This window comes from Gobius niger (assembly GCF_951799975.1).
Source record: "Gobius niger genome assembly, contig: SCAFFOLD_46, whole genome shotgun sequence".
NCBI lineage: Eukaryota > Metazoa > Chordata > Actinopteri > Gobiiformes > Gobiidae > Gobius > Gobius niger.
This window is the reverse complement of record NW_027639282.1, coordinates 149099-164493: the sequence shown is the minus strand read 5'-3', so window position 1 is coordinate 164493 and position 15395 is coordinate 149099. Positions and strand designations below refer to the sequence as shown.

Here is a 15395-nt window from a genome sequence, read left to right as displayed (position 1 = left end):
TGTATCACGATGTAGTTAAGCCACCATTTTGTATAATGAGACAGTTTAGAGATGGACATCATGAGGACCTGTTAATCCTGGTTTGTGTATCACGATGTAGTCAAGCCACCATTTTGTATTGTTATGACACAGTTTAGAGATGGACATTATGAGGACCCGTTAATCCTGGTTTGTGTATCATGATGTAGTCAAGCCACCATTTTGTAAAATGAGACAGTTTAGAGATGGACATCATGAGGACCTGTTAATCCTGGTTTGTGTATCATGATGTAGTCAAGCCACCATTTTGTATAACGAGACAGTTTAGAGATGGACATTATGAGGACCCGTTAATCCTGGTTTGTGTATCATGATGTAGTCAAGCCACCATTTTGTATTAATACGAGGCAGTTTAGAGATGACATTATGAGGACCTGATAATCCTGGTTTGTGTATCACGATGTAGTCAAGCCACCATTTTGTATAATGAGACAGTTTAGAGATGGACATTATGAGGACCCGTTAATCCTGGTTTGTGTATCACGATGTAGTCAAGCCACCATTTTGTATAATGAGACAGTTTAGAGATGGACATTATGAGGACCTGTTAATCCTGGTTTGTGTATCATGATGTAGTCAAGCCACCATTTTGTATAACGAGACAGTTTAGAGATGGATATTATGAGGACCCGTTAATCCTGGTTTGTGTATCACGATGTAGTCAAGCCACCATTTTGTATTGTTATGACACAGTTTAGAGATGGACATTGTGAGGACCTGTTAATCCTGGTTTGTGTATCACGATGTAGTCAAGCCACCATTTTGTATTGTTATGACACAGTTTAGAGATGGACATTATGAGTACCTGTTAACCCAGGTTTGTGTATCACGATGTAGTCAAGCCACCATTTTGTATAACGAGACAGTTTAGAGATGGACATTATAAGTACCTGTTAACCCAGGTTTGTGTATCACGATGTAGTCAAGCCACCATTTTGTATAACGAGACAGTTTAGAGATGGACATTATGAGGACCCGTTAACCCAGGTTTGTGTATCACGATGTAGTCAAGCCACCATTTTGTATAATGAGACAGTTTAGAGATGGACATTATGAGGACCCGTTAATCCAGGTTTGTGTATCACGATGTAGTCAAGCCACCATTTTGTATGAGACAGTTTAGAGATGGACATTATGAGGACCCGTTAATCCTGGTTTGTGTATCACGATGTAGTCAAGCCACCATTTTGTACAATGAGACAGTTTAGAGATGGACATTATGAGGACCTGTTAATCCTGGTTTGTGTATCATGATATAGTCAAGCCACCATTTTGTATAACGAGACAGTTTAGAAATGGACATTATGAGGACCCGTTAATCCAGGTTTTTGTATCATGATGTAGTCAAGCCACCATTTTGTATAATGAGACAGTTTAGAGATGGACATTATGAGGACCTGTTAATCCTGGTTTGTGTATCACGATGTTGTCAAGCCACCATTTTGTATAACGAGACAGTTTAGAGATGAACATTATGAGGACCCGTTAATCCTGGTTTGTGTATCATGATGTAGTCAAGCCACCATTTTGTATAATGAGACAGTTTAGAGATGGACATTATGAGGACCCGTTAATCCTGGTTTGTGTATCATGATGTAGTCAAGCCACCATTTTGTATAATGAGACAGTTTAGAGATGGACATTATGAGGACCCGTTAATCCTGGTTTGTGTATCACGATGTAGTCAAGCCACCATTTTGTATAACGAGACAGTTTAGAGATGGACATTATGAGGACCCGTTAATCCTTGTTTGTGTATCATGATATAGTCAAGCCACCATTTTGTATTAATACGAGACAGTTTAGAGATGGACATTATGAGGACCCGTTAATCCTGGTTTGTGTATCACGATGTAGTCAAGCCACCATTTTGTATGAGACAGTTTAGAGATGGACATTATGAGGACCTGGTAATCCTGGTTTGTGTATCACGATATAGTCAAGCCACCATTTTGTATGAGACAGTTTAGAGATGGACATTATGAGGACCCGTTAATCCTGGTTTGTGTATCATGATGTAGTTAAGCCACCATTTTGTATAATGAGACAGTTTAGAAATGGACATTATGAGGACCCGCCCATGGCCCCGGTCCAGACGACAAACACTCAGAGTCACAAAAAAACATTTATTTACAAAAGTCACAAACAGCAGCAAAAAATACAATCAGTCACAGCGACGGTAACCACGACGACGGTGACCACGACGACGGTGACCACGACCAGGAACGACTCGAGTTTTTCCGTTTCCATGGTTTCTGTTCTAAAAGCATCGGACACATGAGACACAGTTTTCTAGAAAACATATTAAACTTAATTATATTTAAGGTTTTGCCGAAGACTAAACATTCAAATCTTTTCTGCCCGACATTTCTTCACTAAAATTGACTGAATAAAATGATATTTATTCCTTAAAACAAACGTTTTGCATAAATCACAGCGTTTCAGAACATTCAAAACCGGCTTTTTTCACTCACCACGATATTTGTAAATATTCAATGCAATGAAATTAAGTTTAAATCCTCCCCGTTTCAGCCGAGAAGAAGTAAAAATTCATACGTTTAATTAGGGAGGCACCGATACTTTTTCTAAAACCGATACGAGTACTTTGATCTAAGTACTCGCCGATACCGAATACTGATACGAGTACAAGGCATTTTCTTCAACATTCTTACTTTTTTCACAGCAGATTGGTTTGTAATGAGTTCATTAACTCATGTACATTTCCTTAAGTAAAGTCGGCGACACATTTAAGAGCAGTTATATTAGAATTGTGATGATGCCATTTATTATTTATTTTATTTTCATTCAATATAATTTTTAATGTTTATGTCTCTGTCCATCACAGACAGAAAAGCCCATGTCCTAAAGCTCCCAGTGCCTGAGCTTTATTCATTTATGTGTTTTTATTTAACAATAGTATTTCCGTCTTTTCTTCAGCTCCTGTAGATTTTCTCGTGTGTTTGTAGTAACTTAGCGAGTAGCTACAGCGTTTTCATTGTTCTGCTGCAGCTCATTTTCCCTCAATATAAACATGCTGTATGTCTTTAATCTGGATTTTCTGAGGACTTTTTAGTCGCCGGGTTAGTTTTTCAGATGAATAAACCCCTGGGCTAAAAACAGCGTCAGAATGGCCAAAACTGTTAGCCGCGAGTTAGCATTGTTAGCCTGTATGTTGTAAACACTGCAGCGAGTTAGCATCGTTAGCCTGTATGTTGTAAACACTGCAGACGCTGCAGCGAGTTAGCATCGTTAGCCTGTATGTTGTAAACACTGCAGACGCTGCAGCGAGTTAGCATCGTTAGCCTGTATGTTGTAAACACCGCAGGTCTAACGGTATTGGTTTCTGGTATCGGGACCTCATGAATGAGCACGAGTACGAGTACAAGCATGTGGTATCGGCCCGATACCCGATACTGGTATCGGTGCATCCCTAAGTTTAAGTTAACGATAATAAGTTAGAAAAGATTCAGAATCATCAGCAGCAGCAGCAGCACATTTAAACCCAGAGACACAGAATCAAAACGATTCAGAGTAAAAAAGTCCCGACGCCGTTTCTGTTCCATGAAAAAGGAAACGGATTCAGGCTCCGAGCCCTGGATCAGACGCATCACAGTCGCCACGGTAACGCCGGGTAACGCCCCCCACAGTCGCCACGGTAACGCCGGGTAACGCCCCCCACAGTCGCCATGGTAACACCGGGTAACGCCCCCCACAGTCGCCATGGTAACACCGGGTAACGCCCCCCACAGTCGCCATGGTAACACCGGGTAACGCCCCCTACAGTTGCCACGGTAACGTCGGGTAACGCCCCCTACAGGCTCAGTCCCTGCGACGTCTCGCTGTCCGACAGAGTCCGGCTCTTGGTCCCGGTCCCGGACCCGGTCCAAGTCCGGACGCGGACCGGGGGCGGGGTCTTAGACAGGAAGTCCTTCTTCTTCTGAGAGCCGAGCCAAGGCAGCAGCGACGTCACTTCCTGTCTGAAGCGGTGTCCAATCAGAGCGTAGAGGAACGGGTTGAGGGCGGGGTGACAGTAGGCCAGCGCTTTGAGCACGAGACCGGCCCGGTCCAAGGTCTGACGAGGACCACAGGACAGAGACATGTGGTCCACGTCCCACATCTGAGGAGACCAGAGGGAGACCGGGGTTAGACCAGAGACCAGAGACCAGAGAGAGACCAGAGACCAGAGACCAGAGACCAGAGGGAGACCAGAGACCAGAGAGAGACCGGGTTAGACCAGAGAGAGACCAGAGAGAGACCAGAGAGAGACCAGAGAGAGACCAGAGAGAGACCAGAGACCAGAGAGAGACCAGAGAGAGACCAGAGAGAGACCAGAGAGAGACCAGAGAGAGACCAGAGACCAGAGGGAGACCAGGTCAGAACCACTAACACCAAAACAAGACCAGATGAATAAATGTAAATGAATAATAAAACTTTGTACAAAATGCTCCTGAAATGGAAAAAAGTATCTTCAACATGGGCCGTCCTCACGTCTGATGTTTGGCTTCATGTGATCATGTAAATAATATATATATATTGTATATAATGTACATAATGTACATAATGTATATAATGTATATAATATAACTATTGTAAATAATATAAATATTTGCTCAAATACGTCACAAACCAGATGTTCCGCCACATTTAGGTCGGAGGCTGGTTTTAGGTGACTGTTACCACGGTTACCACGGTTACCACGGTTACTGCGGTGACGGTTACCTCGGCGATGAGGACGCAGGTGTGAGGAAGCTGAGTGACGACGAAGACCACCATGATCACCACGACGACCAGCAGGGCGCGGTGCTTGTGGAAGGTGCGGGTCGTCAGCAGCCGCCGGCCAATCACCACGTAGCAGGTCGCCATGACGACCAGCGGCACGAAGAAGCCCACGGCGACCTGCAGGGGGCAGCAGAGTGACTGTTATGATGGAGTCAGGACAGCAGGGGGCAGCAGAGTGACTGTTATGATGGAGACAGGACAGCAGAGTGACTGTTATGATGGAGTCAGGACAGCAGAGTGACTGTTATGATGGAGACAGGACAGCAGAGTGACTGTTATGATGGGGTCAGGACAGCAGAGTGACTGTTATGATGGGGTCAGGACAGCAGGGGGCAGCAGAGTGACTGTTATGATGGAGTCAGGACAGCAGAGTGACTGTTATGATGGGGTCAGGACAGCAGAGTGACTGTTATGATGGAGTCAGGACAGCAGAGTGACTGTTATGATGGAGTCAGGACAGCAGAGTGACTGTTATGATGGAGACAGGACAGCAGAGTGACTGTTATGATGGAGTCAGGACAGCAGAGTGACTGTTATGATGGAGTCAGGACAGCAGAGTGACTGTTATGATGGAGTCAGGACAGCAGAGTGACTGTTATGATGGAGACAGGACAGCAGAGTGACTGTTATGATGGGGTCAGGACAGCAGAGTGACTGTTATGATGGGGTCAGGACAGCAGAGTGACTGTTATGATGGAGTCAGGACAGCAGAGTGACTGTTATGATGGGGTCAGGACAGCAGAGTGACTGTTATGATGGGGTCAGGACAGCAGGGGGCAGCAGAGTGACTGTTATGATGGAGTCAGGACAGCAGAGTGACTGTTATGATGGGGTCAGGACAGCAGAGTGACTGTTATGATGGAGTCAGGACAGCAGAGTGACTGTTATGATGGAGTCAGGACAGCAGAGTGACTGTTATGATGGAGACAGGACAGCAGAGTGACTGTTATGATGGAGTCAGGACAGCAGGGGGCAGCAGAGTGACTGTTATGATGGAGACAGGACAGCAGAGTGACTGTTATGATGGAGTCAGGACAGCAGAGTGACTGTTATGATGGAGACAGGACAGCAGAGTGACTGTTATGATGGAGACAGGACAGCAGGGGGCGGCAGAGTGACTGTTATGATGGAGTCAGGACAGCAGAGTGACTGTTATGATGGAGACAGGACAGCAGAGTGACTGTTATGATGGAGTCAGGACAGCAGGGGGCAGCAGAGTGACTGTTATGATGGAGTCAGGACAGCAGGGGGCAGCAGAGTGACTGTTATGATGGAGTCAGGACAGCAGAGTGACTGTTATGATGGAGTCAGGACAGCAGAGTGACTGTTATGATGGAGTCAGGACAGCAGAGTGACTGTTATGATGGAGTCAGGACAGCAGAGTGACTGTTATGATGGAGACAGGACAGCAGAGTGACTGTTATGATGGAGACAGGACAGCAGAGTGACTGTTATGATGGAGACAGGACAGCAGAGTGACTGTTATGATGGAGTCAGGACAGCAGAGTGACTGTTATGATGGGGTCAGGACAGCAGAGTGACTGTTATGATGGAGTCAGGACAGCAGAGTGACTGTTATGATGGAGTCAGGACAGCAGAGTGACTGTTATGATGGAGACAGGACAGCAGAGTGACTGTTATGATGGAGTCAGGACAGCAGGGGGCAGCAGAGTGACTGTTATGATGGAGACAGGACAGCAGAGTGACTGTTATGATGGAGTCAGGACAGCAGAGTGACTGTTATGATGGAGACAGGACAGCAGAGTGACTGTTATGATGGAGACAGGACAGCAGGGGGCGGCAGAGTGACTGTTATGATGGAGTCAGGACAGCAGAGTGACTGTTATGATGGAGACAGGACAGCAGAGTGACTGTTATGATGGAGACAGGACAGCAGGGGGCGGCAGAGTGACTGTTATGATGGAGTCAGGACAGCAGAGTGACTGTTATGATGGAGACAGGACAGCAGAGTGACTGTTATGATGGAGTCAGGACAGCAGGGGGCAGCAGAGTGACTGTTATGATGGAGTCAGGACAGCAGGGGGCAGCAGAGTGACTGTTATGATGGAGTCAGGACAGCAGAGTGACTGTTATGATGGAGTCAGGACAGCAGAGTGACTGTTATGATGGAGTCAGGACAGCAGGGGGCAGCAGAGTGACTGTTATGATGGGGTCAGGACAGCAGGGGGCGGCAGAGTGACTGTTATGATGGAGTCAGGACAGCAGGGGGCGGCAGAGTGACTGTTATGATGGGGTCAGGACAGCAGAGTGACTGTTATGATGGAGTCAGGACAGCAGAGTGACTGTTATGATGGAGTCAGGACAGCAGAGTGACTGTTATGATGGAGACAGGACAGCAGGGGGCAGCAGAGTGACTGTTATGATGGAGTCAGGACAGCAGGGGGCAGCAGAGTGACTGTTATGATGGAGTCAGGACAGCAGGGGGCAGCAGAGTGACTGTTATGATGGAGTCAGGACAGCAGGGGGCAGCAGAGTGACTGTTATGATGGAGTCAGGACAGCAGGGGGCAGCAGAGTGACTGTTATGATGGAGTCAGGACAGCAGGGGGCAGCAGAGTGACTGTTATGATGGGGTCAGGACAGCAGGGGGCAGCAGAGTGACTGTTATGATGGAGTCAGGACAGCAGGGGGCAGCAGAGTGACTGTTATGATGGGGTCAGGACAGCAGGGGGCAGCAGAGTGACTGTTATGATGGAGACAGGACAGCAGGGGGCAGCAGAGTGACTGTTATGATGGAGACAGGACAGCAGAGTGACTGTTATGATGGAGACAGGACAGCAGGGGGCAGCAGAGTGACTGTTATGATGGAGACAGGACAGCAGAGTGACTGTTATGATGGAGTCAGGACAGCAGAGTGACTGTTATGATGGAGACAGGACAGCAGGGGGCAGCAGAGTGACTGTTATGATGGAGTCAGGACAGCAGGGGGCAGCAGAGTGACTGTTATGATGGAGACAGGACAGCAGGGGGCAGCAGAGTGACTGTTATGATGGAGTCAGGACAGCAGGGGGCAGCAGAGTGACTGTTATGATGGAGTCAGGACAGCAGAGTGACTGTTATGATGGAGTCAGGACAGCAGGGGGCAGCAGAGTGACTGTTATGATGGAGTCAGGACAGCAGAGTGACTGTTATGATGGAGTCAGGACAGCAGAGTGACTGTTATGATGGAGACAGGACAGCAGAGTGACTGTTATGATGGAGTCAGGACAGCAGGGGGCAGCAGAGTGACTGTTATGATGGAGTCAGGACAGCAGAGTGACTGTTATGATGGAGTCAGGACAGCAGGGGGCAGCAGAGTGACTGTTATGATGGAGTCAGGACAGCAGAGTGACTGTTATGATGGAGTCAGGACAGCAGAGTGACTGTTATGATGGAGTCAGGACAGCAGAGTGACTGTTATGATGGAGTCAGGACAGCAGAGTGACTGTTATGATGGAGACAGGACAGCAGAGTGACTGTTATGATGGAGTCAGGACAGCAGAGTGACTGTTATGATGGAGTCAGGACAGCAGAGTGACTGTTATGATGGAGACAGGACAGCAGAGTCACTGTTATGATGGAGACAGGACAGCAGGGGACAGCAGAGTGACTGTTATGATGGGGTCAGGACAGCAGAGTGACTGTTATGATGGAGTCAGGACAGCAGAGTGACTGTTATGATGGAGACAGGACAGCAGAGTGACTGTTATGATGGAGTCAGGACAGCAGAGTCACTGTTATGATGGAGACAGGACAGCAGGGGACAGCAGAGTGACTGTTATGATGGAGTCAGGACAGCAGAGTGACTGTTATGATGGAGACAGGACAGCAGGGGACAGCAGAGTGACTGTTATGATGGAGTCAGGACAGCAGAGTGACTGTTATGATGGAGACAGGACAGCAGGGGACAGCAGAGTGACTGTTATGATGGAGTCAGGACAGCAGAGTGACTGTTATGATGGAGACAGGACAGCAGGGGGCAGCAGAGTGACTGTTATGATGGAGTCAGGACAGCAGGGGGCAGCAGAGTCACTGTTATGATGGAGACAGGACAGCAGGGGGCAGCAGAGTGACTGTTATGATGGGGTCAGGACAGCAGAGTGACTGTTATGATGGAGTCAGGACAGCAGAGTGACTGTTATGATGGAGACAGGACAGCAGAGTGACTGTTATGATGGGGTCAGGACAGCAGGGGGCAGCAGAGTGACTGTTATGATGGAGTCAGGACAGCAGAGTGACTGTTATGATGGAGACAGGACAGCAGAGTGACTGTTATGATGGAGTCAGGACAGCAGAGTGACTGTTATGATGGGGTCAGGACAGCAGAGTGACTGTTATGATGGGGTCAGGACAGCAGAGTGACTGTTATGATGGAGTCAGGACAGCAGAGTGACTGTTATGATGGAGACAGGACAGCAGAGTGACTGTTATGATGGGGTCAGGACAGCAGGGGGCAGCAGAGTGACTGTTATGATGGAGTCAGGACAGCAGAGTGACTGTTATGATGGAGACAGGACAGCAGAGTGACTGTTATGATGGAGACAGGACAGCAGAGTGACTGTTATGATGGGGTCAGGACAGCAGGGGGCAGCAGAGTGACTGTTATGATGGAGTCAGGACAGCAGAGTGACTGTTATGATGGAGACAGGACAGCAGAGTGACTGTTATGATGGAGTCAGGACAGCAGAGTGACTGTTATGATGGAGTCAGGACAGCAGAGTGACTGTTATGATGGGGTCAGGACAGCAGGGGGCAGCAGAGTGACTGTTATGATGGAGACAGGACAGCAGGGGGCAGCAGAGTGACTGTTATGATGGAGACAGGACAGCAGGGGGCAGCAGAGTGACTGTTATGATGGGGTCAGGACAGCAGGGGGCAGCAGAGTGACTGTTATGATGGAGACAGGACAGCAGGGGGCAGCAGAGTGACTGTTATGATGGAGTCAGGACAGCAGGGGGCAGCAGAGTGACTGTTATGATGGGGTCAGGACAGCAGGGGGCAGCAGAGTGACTGTTATGATGGAGTCAGGACAGCAGGGGGCAGCAGAGTGACTGTTATGATGGAGACAGGACAGCAGAGTGACTGTTATGATGGAGACAGGACAGCAGGGGGCAGCAGAGTGACTGTTATGATGGGGTCAGGACAGCAGGGGGCAGCAGACTCACCTGGAGGCCGAAGGTGGTCGTCTTGGCGACGCGGCCCCAGTCCGCGGGGAACACCATGCGGCAGGTCATGTGACCCCCGGTGTCAGTCGCCTTGGAGAAAATGAGCTCCGGAACAGCTAACAGCATCGCTAACAGCCACATGCCCACGCTAACGCCGCAGGCCACGCCCCTCCTCCGGCTCTGACCGTTTAAAGCCGCCGTCGGGTGAACGATCACCACGTAACGATCCAGCGCGATGCAGGCGAGGAAGAGGCTGACGGAGAACAGGTTCACCTGGAGGAGAGGTCAGAGGTCAGAGGGAGAACAGGTTCACCTGGAGGAGAGGTCAGAGGTCAGAGGGAGAACAGGTTCACCTGGAGGAGAGGTCAGAGGTCAGAGGTCAGAGGGAGAACAGGTTCACCTGGAGGAGAGGTCAGAGGGAGAACAGGTTCACCTGGAGGAGAGGTCAGAGGTCAGAGGGAGAACAGGTTCACCTGGAGGAGAGGTGAGAGGTCAGAGGTCAGAGGGAGAACAGGTTCACCTGGAGGAGAGGTCAGAGGGAGAACAGGTTCACCTGGAGGAGAGGTCAGAGGTCAGAGGGAGAACAGGTTCACCTGGAGGAGAGGTCAGAGGTCAGAGGGAGAACAGGTTCACCTGGAGGAGAGGTCAGAGGTCAGAGGGAGAACAGGTTCACCTGGAGGAGAGGTCAGAGGTCAGAGGGAGAACAGGTTCATCTGAACCAAGAGAATCTTATTCCTCACGTCAGATTTTTTTTGTCATTTTTTTGTTAATTTTTTGTCACATTTTTGTCCATTTTGTGTCAATTTTTTTGTTATTTTTTTTTGTTAATTTTGTGTCATTTTTTTGTCATTTTTTGTCATTTTTTTGTCAATTTTTTGTCATTTTTTTGTCATTTTTTTGTCATTTTTTTGGTCATTTTTTCGTCACTTTTTTCGTCACTTTTTTCGTCACTTTTTTGTCACTTTTTTGTCACTTTTTTGTCATTTTTTTGTCATTTTTTTGTCATTTTTTTTGTCCATTTTGTGTCAATTTTTTTGTTATTTTTTTGTTAATTTTTTGTAATTTTTTTGTCAATTTTTTGTCAATTTTTTGTCAATTTTTTGTCATTTTTTTGTCATTTTTTTGTCATTTTTTGGTCATTTTTTTTGTCACTTTTTTTGTCATTTTTTGTCATTTTTTGTCATTTTTTGGTCACTTTTTTGTCACTTTGTCACTTTTTTGTCAATTTTTTGTCATTTTTTTGTCATTTTTTTTGTCATTTTTTGTCACATTTTTGTCATTTTTTTGTCATTTTTTTGTCATTTTTTTGTTATTTTTTTGTCATTTTTTTGTCATTTTTTGTCATTTTTTGTCATTTTTTTGTCATTTTTTTGTCATTTTTTTGTCATTTTTTTGTCATTTTTTTGTCATTTTTTTTGTCATTTTTTAGTCATTTTTTAGTCATTTTTTGTCATTTTTTGTCATTTTTTGGTCATTTTTTTGTCATTTTTTTGTCATTTTTTGTCATTTTTTTTGTCCATTTTGTGTCAATTTTTTTGTTATTTTTTTGTTAATTTTGTGTCATATTTTTTAATTTTTTTGTCAATTTTTTGTCAATTTTTTGTCATTTTTTTGTCATTTTTTGGTCATTTTTTGGTCATTTTTTTTGTCAATTTTTTGTCATTTTTTTGTCATTTTTTTGTCACTTTTTTCGTCACTTTTTTGTCATTTTTTGTCATTTTTTGTCATTTTTTTGTCACTTTTTTGTCACTTTTTGTCATTTTTTTTGTCACTTTTTTGTCAATTTTTTGTCATTTTTTCGTCATTTTTTTGTCATTTTTTGTCACATTTTTGTCATTTTTTTGTCATTTTTTGTCATTTTTTTTGTCATTTTTTTGTCACTTTTTTGTCACTTTTTTGTCAATTTTTTGTCATTTTTTTTGTCATTTTTTGTCACATTTTTTGTCATTTTTTGTCATTTTTTGTCATTTTTTTGTCAATTTTTTGTCATTTTTTTTGTCATTTTTTGTCATTTTTTTGTCATTTTTTTGTCATTTTTTTGTCATTTTTTTGTCATTTTTTGTCATTTTTTTGTCATTTTTTCGTCACTTTTTTCGTCACTTTTTTCGTCACTTTTTTCGTCACTTTTTTGTCATTTTTTTGTCATTTTTTTGTCATTTTTTGTCATTTTTTTTGTCCATTTTGTGTCAATTTTTTTGTTATTTTTTTGTTAATTTTGTGTCATTTTTTTAATTTTTTTGTCAATTTTTTGTCACTTTTTTGTCATTTTTTTGTCATTTTTTTGTCATTTTTTGTCACTTTTTTGTCACATTTTTGTCATTTTTTGTCATTTTTTTGTCACTTTTTTGTCATTTTTTTGTCATTTTTTTGTCATTTTTTGGTCATTTTTTTGTCACATTTTTGTCACATTTTTGTCATTTTTTGTCACTTTTTTGTCATTTTTTTTGTCAATTTTTTGTCACTTTTTTGTCAATTTTTGTCATTTTTTGGTCACATTTTTTGGTCACATTTTTTGGTCACTTTTTCCTCAACTTTTCATCAAATTTTCAGGTCAGAGGTCAGAGGGAGAACAGGTTCACCTGGAGCAGAGGTCAGAGGTCAGAGGGAGAACAGGTTCACCTGGAGCAGAGGTCAGAGGTCAGTACCTTGTAGATCCAGGCGGTGACCTTGCAGAGCGCGTCCCCGTGGCTCCAGCCCGCAGTGCTCTCCTGGGCCCACAGGGGGAGCGTGAGCAGGAAGAGCAGGTCGGCGCCGCACAGGTGTAACAGGAACAGGTGAGTGAGCGCCTTCAGGCCCCGCCCTCCGCACAGGCCCCGCCCCCCGCGCAGGTAAACCCACAGCACCAGCACGTTCCCCATGAGGCCCAGCACCGCCGTGGTCCAGAGCAGGGGCGGCTCCAGGCGCCGCCGCAGCAGCCACGCCCCCGAGCGGTCACACATCAGGTCGTCATAGTCCTGGTACTCCTGGTACTCTGAGGGGTACTCTGAGGAGTAGTCCGGGGGGTACTCTGAGGTGTACGCCTCTGTGGGCCAGGACAGCAGGGACACTGAGGGGTCCGGCTGGAAAACAGGAACGACAGGTCCATGAGAAAACTGTCGAGCTTAAAGGGGGGTGTTCTGTAAAATGTACTTTTTCCAGCTTTCCATCCTGTTATTCTGTCCCTCCCTCATTAAAAACATGGCTGAAGTGTTGCCTTGGCACATTCACGTATTTCTGAGTAATCTGTAAAAACTCTGATGGCGGCCATTTTAGGTATAGGTTTGCCTGAGTCCTCCTAGGAACGCCCCCACCTCCTGGAGACGCCTCCGAGCTTTGGTCACCAGCCGAGTAACCAACCACTGCTCCTCAGCAGAACCCCCTCCCCACTGATGCCACAGACAGCGTGTGGAGGGGGCGTGTCTAAAGGCTCAGAGGTTCTTAAAGAGACAGAGGCCTATTTCAAGACATTCACTACAGCCATTTTGAGAGAGACATTTTATACAAGGCAGTTATTCTAATTTACTGCATTTACAGACCAACAGAAGGTTTGTCATCATTGTAGTGAGATATAGACTGGTGCTGTGGGACTGACAAAAGCAGAACACCCCCTCTTTAAAGCAGAACACCCCCTCTTTAAAGCAGAACACGCCCTCTTTAAAGCAGAACACCCCCTCTTTAAAGCAGAACACCCCCTCTTTAAAGCAGAACACCCCCTCTTTAAAGCAGAACACCCCCTCTTTAAAGCAGAACACGCCCTCTTTAAAGCAGAACACCCCCTCTTTAAAGCAGAACACGCCCTCTTTAAAGCAGAACACCCCCTCTTTAAAGCAGAACACCCCCTCTTTAAAGCAGAACACGCCCCCTTTAAAGCAGAACACCCCCTCTTTAAAGCAGAACACGCCCTCTTTAAAGCAGAACACGCCCTCTTTAAAGCAGAACACGCCCTCTTTAAAGCAGAACACGCCCTCTTTAAAGCAGAACACGCCCTCTTTACACTGCAAAAAGTGCCCTACGAAAAACAAGGATTTTTTTTTAAATAAGACAGTTTGTCTTGTTTGAAGGAAAAAATTCTGCCAATGGGCTCAGCATTTTTTTCTTGCTAAGAATTCTTATTTCTACAATATTTTTCTCATCATAAAACAAGAAAGAAACACTAAATTTAAGCAAATAAAGCTAGAATTAAGCAAAATGTCCTCTGAAAATGGAATAATTTAAGGAAAACATTCTTATTTAGTGAAAAATTGTGGATATTTTACTTAAATGTTGCTTGATTTAAGTAAAATGTTCTAAATGACTCACATTTTTGAGCAAAATGTTGTTAATAAATACTAATATTTAAGGAAAGTATTGCCCGGAGACCCGCCTCCATGATGTGGAGCCAGGCTGATGGTCAGAATCACCTGCAGGAGGATTCACCTATTGTACATGTTTTTAGTGGCAGACACGGGGAGAACATGCTCCACACAGAAAGGCCTCGTCCTGGTGGGAATCGAACCCGGGACCTTCGAGCTGTGAAGCTGAGGCTCTAACCGCTGTGCCACCGAGCCGCCCACTTTAAAGAATGGAATGTTTTATCTCTCTGTGAGAAGCAGTTCTTACATTAAGAGCTGTTGATCTGAGTTTTTCTTAAAATAAGAAAAATATTCTTTGTCTAAAACTGAAGAAGATTCAAAAGGGTTTTTTTAAGAAAAAATGATCATGTTTTTAGCAAATTTATCTGAACAAGAAATGGCCAGATTTTATTTCCTAAAATAAGAATTTTTTTCTCAAGAAAACTTTGCTCCACAAAACATTATGACTTTTTAGGGAAAAAATAGAACTTATTTCTTAAAGTAAGACATTTTTTACTTGCTTAGAATCCACTTGCAGTTTAACCTCTTAACCCCCGCCTGAACCCAGAGGATCTGCTTCCTCACGTCATCACGTTGTTTTTCTATCATTTATTTGTTGGGTTTTCAACTCTTTTTGTCCCAGGTTTTTGTGGAGTAAATGCTCTGGGTTCATGTGGGAGTTCAGGGGTTAAAGTGTGTGACGTGTGTCAGATGCCCTACCTGTGTGTGCTCCATGTTCAGGGCAGGTCAGATCTGAAACACACAAGTTTCACTTTGAGGAAACGGTTAAAACTGAAGAGTCTGACCCACAAACCACAGACCAACGGCTGCAACGACCGGGGGGAGGAGTCACAGCCGGAGTATTCGTAGTAATAATAGTAGTAGTAGTTTCACAGAATCCGTTAGGGGGAAGCCACATCCGTCTGTTGCCACGGCGACGGCGGTTCAGCCACGTAAACAGAGAGAAAAGAGCGGCAGCTTCAATCACAGGGAGCGAAATCACAGCTGGGTTTACTGAGAGCCCGGAAAGTCCCAACTTTATTATCATCTAAACAATACTCTGAAGGCTCTTTCACCTGAACACAGCACTTTGTATGCAGCTT

The 15395-nt window shown here is 45.1% G+C and overlaps 1 protein-coding gene across 1 annotated transcript; it reads right to left on the bottom strand.

The window, feature by feature from the left end:
- Positions 1-3843: 3843 nt before the first annotated feature.
- Positions 3844-15027, bottom strand: ccr9a (chemokine (C-C motif) receptor 9a; the record flags this gene model as incomplete). The annotated part of the gene is made up of 5 exons (XM_079583095.1): positions 3844-4156; positions 4759-4935; positions 9983-10255; positions 12628-13074; positions 15013-15027. The coding sequence occupies 5 exons, from the start codon at positions 15025-15027 to the stop codon at positions 3851-3853; spliced, it is 1218 nt and encodes a 405-aa protein (XP_079439221.1). The 3' UTR covers positions 3844-3850.
- Between the last annotated feature and the right edge of the window lie 368 nt (positions 15028-15395).